Source organism: Hetaerina americana, unplaced genomic scaffold, assembly GCF_022747635.1.
Source record: "Hetaerina americana unplaced genomic scaffold, ioHetAmer1.1.p SCAF_7, whole genome shotgun sequence".
Lineage (NCBI taxonomy): Eukaryota > Metazoa > Arthropoda > Insecta > Odonata > Calopterygidae > Hetaerina > Hetaerina americana.
Window position 1 is genome coordinate 42,926,040 of NW_027287316.1, and position 14,879 is coordinate 42,940,918.

The 14,879-nt window shown below is 35.2% G+C and overlaps 1 protein-coding gene across 2 annotated transcripts in view; it reads left to right on the top strand.

The window, feature by feature from the left end:
• Positions 1 to 5,435, top strand: part of Setx (probable helicase senataxin) — a 64,512-nt gene extending 59,077 nt beyond the window's left edge. For both annotated transcript variants that reach the window (XM_071595527.1, XM_071595528.1), the window contains exons 19-20: positions 803 to 1,007; positions 4,414 to 5,435. In XM_071595527.1, the coding sequence (XP_071451628.1) occupies positions 803 to 1,007; positions 4,414 to 4,542 (334 nt within the window). In that variant the 3' untranslated portion in view covers positions 4,543 to 5,435. The remainder of the gene's footprint in view (positions 1 to 802; positions 1,008 to 4,413) is intronic.
• The last annotated feature ends 9,444 nt before the right edge of the window (positions 5,436 to 14,879 follow it).

Consider the following 14,879-nt stretch of genomic DNA (forward strand, 5'->3'; position numbering starts at 1 on the left):
TAGCTACATCTGGGAAGCCATTGGTGCAATGGCAAGAAAATGCACTCACATAACAAAGCAATCACTATGCCTTTAAGTGTGGATGTTATATTAATGATATCTGATCTGATGACTATCATCACATGCACCGGCAGAGTGAGAAATGTCAAATTACTGATACTGGTGAAGATTTCACGGTTTGAAGAGGTTTTTGAATGTGCTGTTGTCTCATTGCTCTAAGAAATCACCCTGTATTTCTATAGATATCTCTGCTTGTAGTTGTTATCTTACCAGATTATTTGATATTCAGTTATTTTTTTTAAACTGTGTGTATTGCATGAACAGACTTCTTCACACATTTGCGATTTAAGGTCAATGCTGGTGTACGTAGGTACAGAAGAAGAGATGGTAATGACTTGAGAATAAATGGCCATAACTCAGTTGTGCTTGTTAAGGACCCTTATAATGCTGGTGTAAATTCCTGAAATCAATACCTAGAAAACTAAGGGAAATAAAAAATGTTTTGTCATTTAAGTCTAAACTTAATCAGTTCCTGTTCGAACATGTATTATAAATTGTGGTAGAATAATTGTCTCTCTCTGTCCATAAACCATTTTATTCTTGTGTGTGCTGTTACTACTCCTGTTTACTGTTTTCTTTTTTATCTGCGACCATCATTTGTATTCAAACTCTAATTGCAATTGTATTTTGTGTGCTGGAATATTTGCAATCCATGTGACATGTTTCATACATGTATGGAAGATGTCATTTTGGAACCAATGAGCACCTTTATCATTTATGCATGTAAAAATTTCAATTTCAGAAAATCCATGATGAAAATCTCTAGTGAATCTCAATGTGAAGTAAACACGATCGACAGCTTCCAAGGTCAGGAGAGAGATGTTGTGATAATGTCCTGTGTGAGATCGTACAGGATTGGTTTCCTTGGAGAAATGAAAAGGATAAATGTGGCTCTCACACGTGCCCGTCGCTCACTTATTGTGTGTGGAAATTTCAATTCCTTGAAGGTTTGTTTTTAAGTTAATGCTTCTGATGGTAACTGATATGTTTTCGAGTTTAGATATTAGTAGTACTGCTTAGCTATATCATTCCATCCTACTGTATTGGAAAAATGTTGACAATTGAACCCACATTGATTTATTGGAGAATTATTTTATTAGATGTTTAGATGTATTTAGATATGTGACTAATTATATGTAATGCTCATTTGGTTACAACTGCAGGTTCAGATTTCATAAGTGGAAACTTATAAGGGTGTAATGCGTACCTCTTGACTTGATAAAATTATGTGGAAACATCTTAAGTTAATATCTAAAATATTTCATTATATGGTCTTATGTCACCTCAGTATTATGTTCATTAACAAATTGCCCGCATAGCACCAGGCAAAACCAATTCAACACTTGTTCTGTTAATTGCTACCATCGATTAAGTCCTGATAACTGGCAGACTGACACCATATTGCAACGGACAGTTCCATTCACCTATGACTTTTTAGAGTAAAAATAATGCCATTCTCAAAGCGTTCACAGTGTCAATTATTAAAGCAAACATCCACAAGCTCAAAAGTCTAAATGATTTCCTTATTAAAATATTGATTACTTTTTACTAAAAATGTAAGTATAAAGTTCTTAGGCTCTAATAGTGCTGTTATTGTGAGTTGCAAAATGTGAAGAGACAGCTGAGTGGCATGAGGAAAGGGTAGGGGTCTAAAAGTGATGTTAACTCATGGGGCTTACTTAGTCACAGGAGAATCATTTGACTCTTCAGTGCCCAGAGGACCAGCCGGGAGCACTTTAACTTATTTTTAAGTGGCACAAGATAAAAGGCAGTCACCAGGGTAGGGATGCACTATAAAAGAAGGTGAGGGTAGAGGGAGGGGTTTGTTTGTGAGGAGGAAAAGGTGCCTATTGAAAAGGTTCTTAGAATGGGAAATGGAGAGAGAAAGCAAAGAAAAGATAATGCCGTTTTGATTTCCTTGCTTTTTTCATTAGGTAAGGATATTAATGAAATGACTGCACTTCTGAGTGTTGGCAATTGATGCAGAATGGGATTGGGTGAAGTGGAAAACAGTGAAGGGAGGGGGAGATGTGTGTAGGTTAGCTGTGTGAAGGTAATGGAAAGAGATAAGACCAAGTCTAAATTTAAATTACTGACAAATTTGTGAATAAAGATGCATTCATAAGGGGTGAAAGTGAGACTTTTTTAAGTCTGTGGGAGATACAGAGTGGTTATTATGACTTGTTTGGCTATACTTGGTTTTTTCAACCTCTTGAATCCGAAGAGAGGATGTGGTTGTCCAGTGGATAGAGCACTGTGCTAATTAGGGTCTGGTTTTTATTCCCAGGGATGGATCTGGACACCCATTAGTTTCTTTCAAGCAGTGTGATTTTCCAGGTGCCAGATCTTCCTGTAAAAGCAATGATGCTATAGGAAAAAGAATAGGTCCCCCTATCCGTATGTGTTAATTCCACATTGCCTTTGGGCTTGGTATTTGGTGAGCTACCCTCACCTATCAAATCAACCTTAGAGTTGAAAACTGTAGTTGGGTTTTTGTATCTGTATCGGGCTGGGCATTTCTTGGATCTAATGAAAAGTTAACATTTATTTTTTCTGGTATATCTTTCATTGCAATTTTGAGTAATCGAATTTGATATGTATCAGAAATCTGAAGACAAGAGGTAAAATGAATTAATGGGAAAAGTTTTTTGATATCCCATTCCGATATAAACTTCTTGGTAAAGATTACTGGTCATGGTTAAAGCTTGATAAACTTCCTTTCCTCTGAGCTCTTCTGTCATTTCCTTCTGGATTAGGTGTCACCATGCTTTGAAAAAGCAGATAGTCATAAAAGTAACTCTAAAATGATTAGTTTTAGAGCAAAATGGAATTAGTGCATATCAGGAGAACTAATATCACAGCGTAGTACGAAAATGAGTGATAACACCACGTAAAATTGAAGAAACCTTTTTCGTAAATACAACCCTGTAAATGCAATAGGGATGGGCAGTGCTTGCGCTCATGTTTTGAGAGACATCATCTTCTATAGCACTGCATATTAGCCTGCCCAAATGGAAGTCTTTAGGATAGCTGACTTTTGGGATATAAGGTGATGGCAGTGAGCCATATCCTTCCCTAGATACTCCTCTCTCTGTGCAGTTGACTACTTGAATTCTTTCATATAATGAAACTTGTGCGAAAAGATTAGGGGGTTATTTGATAACTGGATCCATTTCACATTCATCCGAGTCTTTGTGTTTTTGAAATAAAAATTCAGTTGGCCAGCAATGGTTGCATTGAAATGGGTGATTTCCAGAATGGCAGAGAGAGGAAATGCACAACCATGCTTTTTTTTAATGGAATGCAATTATTTTCCCTGTATATTCAGGATGAAAAAACATGAGATCAGTTTTACATTTAGCAGCAGTAGTCTGGGTCATCAGATGATGATTTTGAGTTAACTTTTGCTTAACATACATTTATGTTATGCACGCGAGTGTAGAAGGGTGGGATTAAATCAAAACACAAATATATAAGGAAGAAAGAAAAATATGTGCTGATATTACAGTGTAGGAGTAACGGTGATTGAAATTTTTTCATAAAATATTGGATGGGGAATTATCCTTTCACTCTCCCTGTTTGGACAAATAACTCCTGTGTCTTCCTGTCATGTATGTATGTTGATAAGGATCGGATGATTTTGTAGCATAAGTATATTTTGAATTCTCTTCCTCTTGGCTATTTTCTCACTCATATCCTCAGTGTCACATTCGCACCTCACCTAGGTGCACCCATGAGATTTGGCTAAATATATTTTTGTAAATGCTTCAACCATTATAATTAAGGCTATGTAGTCATAGGTCCCATTTAGGTGTAAATTTGCTCCCCATCCTGGTATGATTCCTTATGATGCTAAAAATCTAAAACAAATGTATTTGTCCTTTGCTATAAAAGTAAACGTTAAGATGGTTGGAGTAGAATAATCATTGAAACATTTTAACTGAGGTGGTGTGAATTATCTGCTGTAAGAAAAGATTGAAAATTATTTCTCGGATCAAAAATTTAAACTGAATTGGTGTAGCTTCTGAAATTGGCCACTTCTTTACAGTACTTCTCTCGATTTTACATTTGCATTTTTTGTATTTTTTTTAAGTTTAGCTATTGAGCTTTGCTGCAAGGGTGCTGCCATCATTAGTAATATGGAATATATCAATCAGTGATTGATTGATTTTCTCTCGCTGCTCTCATTTATTAGTCTTGTTTTCTTGTAATATCATTCAGTTGTGTTATGTTGATTCTGTTGTACACTGATTTTTTTTTCATTTAATTGTTGCATTCCATTATTATAGTCTAAGTTAAGTTATAAAAAAATTATATTTTCAATGAAGGATGTATGTTTTCCTTTCTTTTCAGAATCATGAGTTATGGAATGCCTTTCTCTCGGATGGTGTGTCCAGGGGTGTAGTTAGGTGTGTCTCTGGGAGCCATATACCCAATCAAAGAGAGCTGTTGAATTTGGTGTCAAGAGGATCAAATGAATGAAGCTTTGAAATCTATAGCTTTTTCATTTTTGGTGCTAATTTTTTTAATACATTCCTCCCTTGGAATAAATTATGTGCCCTGTACGTAGCTAGTAGGTCATTAACCTGCTCAAATATACCCTGAGGAAATATTGCTGTTTCATTTAGTGGTGATATTTGTTTTGCCTCATTTTAAAAAAAAACAAACTAAAAATGTGCATTTTCTTCTGTGAAGAAAGTTTGAATCTAAATCTGTAAGTAGTACTTTTGTATATATTTGTATTTAACTACATTACAGGAGTTTACAATTAGAGGATGGATCCTATTTTCTTTAGTGTTTCTACATCACCAACTACAGAGGCATATCATGCATCACAATGTTTTGACCATGCAGTGTGATTATTTTAGCTGCAATTAATGTTTGGAAATATTTTTTAATGGTTCAAAATACTAATTGTTGATTGTGATCCATGAATTTCAACTTGTAGTTTTCTTCTCATTAAAGTTATTCTTCATTTCAGTTTGAAGGAGTGATGTCTTTAACTAATAATTTGATAGATAAGTTTTCAAGTGAGCAAAAATTTGTGTGATTGTCGAATAAAATTGGACCGAAGAAGGCTGTGTAATATTAATGGAGTGTATCCTGATCTTCTTGTGTTTCATAGTTGTTTTTTTAATGTTGGTACTAATGAATTGCATAGGATACAATAGTTAAAGAAAATATTGAACAAGTGTTGGGATTTTCTTATTGACTTTATCCTATTATATTTAGTTTTCCTTTATGCCATTAGGACGTGTATGAATAGCAGTTATCCCAAGTAATGGCCAAAATATTGCCACTCATTAAAAATTTAATTTTAAAATATAATTCATTCATTATATTCCTTCATTTCAATTATATCATTGTGCTATAACATAATTGTCTCAATTTTATGAGTAATTTACCATTTAAGTATCTACTACCAAGCTGTTGCTGCTCATGAATTTATATATGTATATGTGGTAGCTCGTATACCATTTAATTCCTGTATTTATCACCATAATCTGCAATTGGATCAAGTAGCTTAGGCAGTAATAGTTGTGAGCTAAAGTTATATTTGGTTGTGATGATTTCCCTGCTGTGTTAATCTGTGGGTAGGCAAAAGAAATGATTGAACAATATAATATCTTCCCGACATTCGAAGATCCCGATTGTATATACTTTAATTAGCATCAGATTCAGTCAATATTACTTTTGATCTTGCTACTTGTAAGAAGCTCTACGTGATCTTTAATGCTTTTTATTATCCTACCCAATGATATTGTATAATATTTTTGTGCGATGTTATCTAATTATAGTATTCGGCAATGTTGGCAATTATCTATACTTGCAGTGGTTGACTGTTTGTTATGTGTGAGTTCCAGTTCTTTTGAGATGGGTATTTGCCACTTCTAGAATAAATATTTTTATTTGATCTATTCTGCCCTGGTGGTGGAGGGGTAACGTCCTCGCCCGTAAACCCAGCAGTCGTGGATTTGATTCTCACCTAGGGCTTGGTTGTATGTAATTGTGTCAATTGCTATATCGTTGCTCAAAGGCCGAAGTACTGCTTTTGGACTAATGCAAAATAAATGAATCCTATCAAACTAGGAATATCTGAGCTGAGATAAAACTGTGAAAATAGGAGGTTACTTTATTTTATTAGTTGATCTTTAACTTTCTTCTTCTGCTTCTGTAAGGAAATTCCTTCACATTAAACAATAGCTTATCTTTCTATTTGCTCGTAAGATATCATTAACCACTATAAATTAACTTTATTGATGAAATGTGGTGTTATTGTATTTGACGTTTTCAGGCTTAACTTTATGGAAATCAATTATCACTGAAGTAAAACACACCAATGTATCTTAACACTAAATTTTATTTGGTAGAACTAGTTTCGATGCATTGGCATCATCCTCAGATACCTTATTTGAAGGTATCTGAGGATGATGCTGATTCATCAAAACTTAATCGTACCAAATAAAAAATTTAGTGGAAAGATACATCAGTATTTTTTACCTCAGTGTAGTGTTATTCTTTTTATGTATTTGTATTTGAGCTTCATCAGTACTTTGCCATGAGTATGATTTTCATTCAATCATCAAAAAGAAATGTTTTCCATAATAGGTCTCTATGGCATAATTAGATATTGCATATTCAATATTCAGTTTCACATTTTTAATCGACTTCATTTTTTTCTACTTCACTTTTTAACAAAATGTTATGCCTCTTTCATGAAATTAAATTAATGCAAAGTATAATTGTTCATTACTCCTTTCATTCCTTCTTTACTTAGCATTTTTACGTTTGTCACTTTGGATATTGACAACCATCAGAAATGAAAATTTTGTTTGTTAATTGGCTTCAAGTTGAATTTCTCTTGCTGCATTTATCCCATCCCCTTATATGCTCCATCTAATGAAAAACTGACTGTACAAAATTTTACCCCATTTTGTTGTGTACAATGATTTTTATTTGAACTTCAATTTTTCTGTTTTATTTTTACAGAAGCTGTTTCATTATTAAACCATTTTCATTTCTCTGTGCAGTTTTCCAATAGACTTAAATTTTTTTATTAATTCTTTTGTCTGTATATTGCTTGCCTGTTTTTCTATATTCCATTGCCTCTTGGTTTTCCTTTGTGCATTCGATTAAGTCTTGTAAGGAGATGACTATGAATTAAATGTTAAGTTTGAAATAACCACTGCGCCGACCACCTCTATGATACACCAAAATGTGAGGTAACCCAACAAGTCATGTTTCTTTCAAGGATTGACTTTCCTGTTTGTGGTGAACGGCAATCCATTACTGGCAGTTTTGTTCCCTAAACTAAATTTAAAAACGAGTTTATCAAATAGGAGATAGGTAAGCCTCTACATCCAATGAGATACTTATCCTCCTATAGAAATAGATAAATATGAGAAAGTTGATGAAACATTAACGATACTACTGAAGAATTCTCACTAGTCAGTTAGTACACACATGAGTCAGTGTGAAAGCTTTCTTATTTTTTCTCTGCTTATTCTTTCTAGATATTCTTTAATGAATGCTAAGAGAATGGGTTCTCATTAGATGCCAGCCAGAAAAATGATAGGGAAGCATTGATAGCCACTTTAATTAATGTGTGAAATTAATTTCAGCAGTTTGTTTATTTCAATGACTCAAGCTATGTACCAGGAGAACTTCTGTAGTTGCTTATATCTTTGAAGTGATTGACCTAATTTTGACTTAATCCGATCCGTGTTTTCATTACTATGCAACTTGAAGTAAATGATTGAACCGTAAAATTTGTCCATTGATAACCTAATTTTTGTCTAATCATATGGCAGTGATTGAATTCTATGTCTGTGGAATTAGAAACTACAGGTAGTTATTTATTCAGGGGATTATTTTAAATTCATGGCATAATTTTCTTACTACTTCTACCCGAGTGAAAATAACACTCATTCCATGTCATTTGAATTAAGTGTATTTTCAGTCAAGAGTTAGGTAAAAAGTCCTTAAATCTGGAAGAGGTTCATTCGAAATTAACCTTCATTAACATACATTTTTTGTCATGAGGAATACTCGTCGATTACATTACAGGCCTCCTGTGGGATGTATTTATAAATTAAGACAAAAGCATAGCATATGAAGTGCCATTGTTATGTTAGCATTTACAACCATGCAGAGAAGTGTACTAACCTGACCCAATATTTTGAGTTATTTTGCTTTTCATGCTGTGTATAGCTTGTTGAATTATTTAGTTGCTTGAAGTCATGAGTATGTAGCAATATTTATCCCAGAAATTTTGTAGTAGTTTTAGAGTAGGGGCCATACAGTTAAGGTCATTCGTGCAGCAATTTTGTCTATGTATTGTAAGCAGCTTTGTTAAGAAAAGATTTTCATAAAAACTTAAAATGTGGCAGATTGAATTAATTTGATTTTCTAATTGCGGTTTTTACCTTGATTTTAACATTATTACCAGTTGTGCCAATTTCTCATGAGGTAACTGAACTCTGGTAATTAACCGAGTCACTGGAATTTTTTAGGTTTTCGTGGAATGCCAATGTGTTAAAACCAAAAAATTTCCTAATGTGGATGTCTGTGAAACCATCATCATCATCTGATGTGTTTTACTCGTATATACCTCCAACCAAGTTGAGTTGCTTGATTTTATACTTTGATGATAGTCTGTGATTTTCATTCTCCAATTTTAATTAGCAACAAAAAGCAAATGTTTTGATATTTGTAGGGGTGATATTATATTTTTGTTTCATTTGATATTTTGGTTGTGTGATTGCTGTAGCCAATGTTTATTTTTCCAGCAAAAATACATGAATTGTGAATATTCTATGCCTTGTAATTTGAGCAAGTTTTTGAAGTTGGAGGGATACTTATGCTCAGTAAAAGTGTATCGCTTCTTAATTATTGTTAGCCCTAAAAATGTCATTGTATAGTCTGAAATTTTTGGTTAACTTAATAACAGAATTGCCTCCAACTTCTCTGAATAGTTCACTTCCCCCCCTCCACTTGCATCATCACTTACAGATGAACTAAATCAAATTTTGATCATTAATTGAATAGTGTCAACTAAAGGAGGCTTTAGTATAATTAGAATGGCCAACCAAAAGTAAGAGCACTAAACTTGTGTTCACAAGTTAAAAATTTCCACTCTCCCAATTATTTTTTAAGTGTGGGATTTGTGGCTAGCCTGCCGAAGCAGAGGTTGCGAGTTCGATTCCTGCCTAGGTGGGTTTTTCTTTATCTAGGGCTTGGGTGTTTGTAATTGTTCCAATTATTATATATCATTGTTAAAAAATTGATATAATGGCCATAGTGCTGTTTTTCAATTAATGTGAAATGAGTAAACAAGACAAAAAACTAGGAAATATTGTTAGTGAGTTAATTTAAGCAAAAGCAATTAATCATACCCAAATGTACTAACATACCACTATGCACTGAAATAGATGCATTGACTTTGGCACTTAAACTAAATTATGGTGTAACATGAATTAGTCTTCAGTGTGTTGGTATGTTCTGTTACATACGTAAAAGTAGCATTAAATATAAAATGTTGTCGACTATAAATAATATTTACTAAATGAAGCACATTACACATAGCACTGATTGTTAGAAAATTTATTTAATGGGAATTGCTGGAGGGTGATTGTGTCCTTAGATTAGGATTATTTAATTTAAGGTGATTGGTCACACATTTCCTGATACTAGCCTAAGATCCATTATACATGTATATCATGTATACTCTTTTTCACCCCTCTCGAATCGAATCTGGAGCAGTTATTTTGCTGACATATCTTCGATGATTTACTTGGACTTTTCCTTCTTACTTCCTGATGGTAATTTTACCTTCTCTACTGCTCTTCCATTTCTCCCTTCTTTGGAATCTACTTCCTTATATTTTGCTGGATATTTTTGACTGATAGAGGAAAGTTGGAAACGACCATTTCGGCTTTTGTTTCAATAAATAAAATACATCTTTCACTGCTCCAATTCAAACTTTTAATCGGGAAAAGTCGCTGCTAAGACCGCTAATGACAATAGATTTCTCAATTCCAATTGTGCCAGTAACATATGATCACCCATAAAAAACTTAATTAATTGCTGGAACTAATTTCTGCATAAAAGTAATTTTGCAGTTCCTATAAACGCCTCCCAATCTTTGTCTTAATTCCCTGTCCCTGCTTGGGCTATGAATCTATACTATTCCAGAAATGATTATAATGATTTCCCTTGGTCACGGCACGTATCTCTGCTTAAGTTTACAGTTTCAAATTTCACCTTTATTTATTGATTTGAATATTATTAGAATTTCAGTGGTATATTAAGAATTTGGATCTTATTTATGAATATACAAGTATAGGATATAGTATATATATATATATATATATATATATATATATATATATGTATATATACTTTACATATTTAGTATATATAGTTTACTTCTATTTCTTCCGGTGAAGACGGAGCTGAATTCCATCAAAATGATCAAGAAATAACAAGCGAGTGAACTTTTTATGTGTTCTTATATTGTTTGTTGCTGTCCAAGTTGGTTATTCTACACTTCCGTCTTACTTCAACGAAATCATCTGTATGTATCTGTGTGTGTGTATATATATATATATATTTAACCATAAACGGGAAATATTGATATAGTATATATGAGTCTGATTTTGATATACATGCACGTTGCACACATTGCTCAACAGGAAACCGAATCTCTTAACGGAGTGCCTGGGCTCTTTTCTCGGAAGTAAATTGTACTCTACTAACTGTACCATCACCGTTATCATAAGTTTTTATCCAAAATTTTACCCTTTTTCAAGTTTTTAAGTTAAAAGTAGTGTGATATGTACTCATCCCCCCAAAACACACCTTAACGATGGCCTGCAGTGTTCTATGTAAAAAAATTCCAGAGTTATCATTATCCACTGTTTTTCCCACTTTGATGCCAAAGAGTAAAAAACTTCTCAAATATAATCAGATGTCAGATGGAGAGAAAAAAACCGTGGACTCTTTCGAGTTTGTTTCATTGAGCCAGAAATCAGGTAACTTCTTTTCTCCTGTCTTCCTTGATGGTAACTTTTCCTTGTCTAAGATACCTTTTAGAGTTTACCTGAAATGTTGAGCTTTTCTTTTGCATAAAGTACTTCAACCTTAATGAATAAGAAATACTTAGTTTTTCCACACAAACTTTATTTTTACGACCGGGTTTCGACGAGGATCGTCATCATCAGGTAATTATTTCAGAAATATACACACATATATATACCCTTGCAACGCTTGAAAATATGAGGTGAAGGAGTAAGAGACAGAGTTATTGGTCAGTATGGCTAGGGGGACCGTTCCCGTTTCCCTCCAACCGTTTCCCTCCAACAGCCCCGAGAACAAGGGGGACCCCCCCCACCGTTCTTCCTCTTTCTACCTGCCTGCCCAAAGGACTAACCGTCCCCACCCACTCTCCGACCAAATTACACCCCGTAATCCCTCCCCCCCCTAGCCATACTGACCAATAACTCTGTCTCTTACTCCTTCACCTCATATTTTCAAGCGTTGCAAGGGTATATATATGTGTGTATATTTCTGAAATAATTACCTGATGATGACGATCCTCGTCGAAACCCGGTCGTAAAAATAAAGTTTGTGTGGAAAAACTAAGTATTTCTTATTCATTGTGAATCGTTTCTACAAAGTGACGGCGGATACTATACAGTACTTCAACCTTGTTTTTAAAAAATCAATAACTTTTCTTTGGTGCTCAACCTGTGGCGGAACTATAAATGCTATTTTTCAGAGTGCACTGTTTTGAGATGTGCATTAAACAACGATAATTATATTGTCCAAAAAAGAATCCAACTTAAGGCTTGAACTTCCACCAATTATACGGTGATTTCAATCAATATCTCTTGCATCTTTTCTCTATCAACTAATATCTTACCCGACTTATCTCTAACTGTTAGCACAGATCTTCCCTTCTTGCTTCCCGATAGTGATTTAACCTTGCTGTGTAGCGCACTAATTTCACCCTTCCTCTGCAAACTTTCCACATCCTCGCACTGCGTCTTCCACCATGCTTCTTTTGCTTTATTTGTTGCCCGTCTCAATGAATTATTTAACTCTTTGTACTTCCTTTTACCTAACTCTGTGTTTACGCTCTTCCATTTTCTTCTCTCATCTATCTCTGTAACCATCTCATTCGTGATCCATTGTTTCTTTGTCCTTTTCCCATTTATGGTTTCCCAGTTTCTTTTACGGTTTTCGATATCCCTTTCTCGATACACTCCCATTTTTCTTCGATAGTACTCAGCTCTTTACCGTCCTCCATGGTTTTCTCTACAGCCTGTTGGTACTCCTTCCTTGTCAATTCAATTATTGCTTCTACATTCCATTTCCTAACCCAAAGCCCCCGTCTAATCTTTATGAAACGGACGTTACACTTCATAACAACTAAATTGTGGCCAGAGTTCCCATTCGCTCCCGGGAAGCTGTGCGAATTGATCACACTATTCCTAAACCTGCGACTAATCATAATGTAATCTAACTAATCTAATCCCCGCCATCTCACCTCGCATAAACCTAAAATATCTATAGTATATTTCCTCTTTCCATCTCTCTCTTTAAGTTCTCTAATTTTCCTGTCCTCAACATTGTCCTAACATTCCAAGTTCCGAATTCTAAATAATTGGCCTTCTTCTTCTGCGTCTTCTGTCCTACTGCTGTCAGTTTTCCTTTGCAAGAGTTTCGTGAGATGACGTCCGCGGAAGCCTTGCCGCTCCCACTGCCGAGTACGACATACGGCCGATTGGACCGAGCCGCGTAGTTGCCAGGACTCATATTCGGTTTAGTGCCCTTCATTATCAATCTTTGGAATGATAATTGAGGTGGTTTCCCATTTCCCTCCTAAAAAGTGTTTTTAACACCATTACTCAATGGCTGCCCCACTGGGGCCAGACGCCTTTGCTGCCGCCTCTCTGAGGAACAGACGTTGCGCGGAGTACCTTTCGTCTGTCTCCGAACCTTTCTAGCATGGGTGACTCTACCAGGGCTATTATCATTGCTCCAGATAAAATCACCAGCGTTGAGTCATATACACGATGTTAAAACTTACGAGGTTACCTGCCTTTTGGAGAGAATTTTGGCCAGATGAACAATTTTTGTTTTGGGGTATCCATTGGCTTTGGAATGGCCGCTGCATTAAAAACAAAGAACGAACAATTATAATGAGAATAATTAATTTTTTTTCTGAAATTATAAATCAGCAAAATAGCAACTTGCATTTTCAATGGTGAACTTCTAAACTTTGTAAACATTTCTAAATGCATATGAAAGTTACGACTTTGGCTTGCCTGAAACATGACTAGTAAAATATGCGTTTTAACTTTCTTTACGAAGGCAGGTTGAGATTTGGTATGAACCTGCTGGGAAAGATCGAGAACTTTCATTTCCACGGATACAAAATGTTTCGAAATTTTCAATTGATGATTTGCTTACTCAGAGCGATAATATTTCTTTTCTCATTTTCAACCGGATAGCTAGGTGGGGCACGTGATAATGAATGACTTTGTTGAGCAATGATAAATTATAATTTCATTTAATTATACATTATCTTCCCTTTATCGTCTTGCAGTGTTTCAGGAGATTACCTTACTGTGTACTTTCTTTCACGGATGATTTTTTTTTGGCAATCCTGCAGAATTCTCTTGCTGCCTCATTGCTTTTAGAACGAGATTCTCCAGCTATGCCTGACCCTATTCCATCGCGTATCTTACCCATCCCTCGCCATTTCGTAATTAAATTTTAACTGCAAGAGATGGTAAAGTCACCCAGATAATGGAACGACTCAGAATTTCGGAATGAAACGCGGAAGTGGGCACTCACTCACAAAATTGGCGTCACTTTGACTTTTTAAGACCTTTTTTTGACCACGAATTTGGTGAAAAAAACCATCGCAATTTGACTTCTTCTATTCAGCCACGAAATTTTCCTCTTTGGAACATTTAATTTCTGAAATAAGAGGAGTGATTACTTCATGTCATTTATGGTCGAATATTTTGATCGTGACTAATTTTGTTCATTTTTAGAGTTTTCTTAGCACCTCAAAATCAGAGTAAAATCATTTACGCATTCATGTGGCTTGAAACCGACAAGAACAGAAGGACGGACCGGAAGAACAGGGTCATGAACTAGCCTTGCACGGGCAGTTTTCCCGTCAGATTTTAACCCTTCTAAATCAAAATTAGTCAGTTCAATACGCCCGTTAGCGGAAGATGGATGAAGATTGATGGCGGCCAGCCATCGGGATAGATTTCCCGGGGCGCGGTCTGGCGATCCAAATCTCATGTCGTCCGTAAACTTTGAAATCCGATCGCATTTACGTACTCCAGGCTTTGCTGTTATAATTGAAAGCGGGAATCAGAACAAATCTGGCGTAGCTGCTACACGTAAATAACATTTTTGCAGAGTGTTCGCAAATTCGTCACAACCCTGGCAATGGAGTTCCCGAGTTAGCTGTGGCTTTTTATTATACTTCTGACCCAAAAAAAAGTGTAAAAAGAGTGCCGTAAGGAGTGGCCAAAGAGTATTCTCAAAGATTTTATGGAGATATACCGTGACCACTCATTTTTAAAACGATATTTAGGATTTTCATTTCTTTTTTTTCCGTGCGTAAACAAGCGAGCACTAACCCGACAAAAAAACAAGTTTTTTTACTTTCCTAAATGCATTTGAGTACTGAGCTAGGAAACACGGCAATTCACACCCCTTTTCGACAAAATATCTACGGATAGAGACCACTAACTATTAGTTTCGTTGCCCTTTCGCGGGATTGAACTATA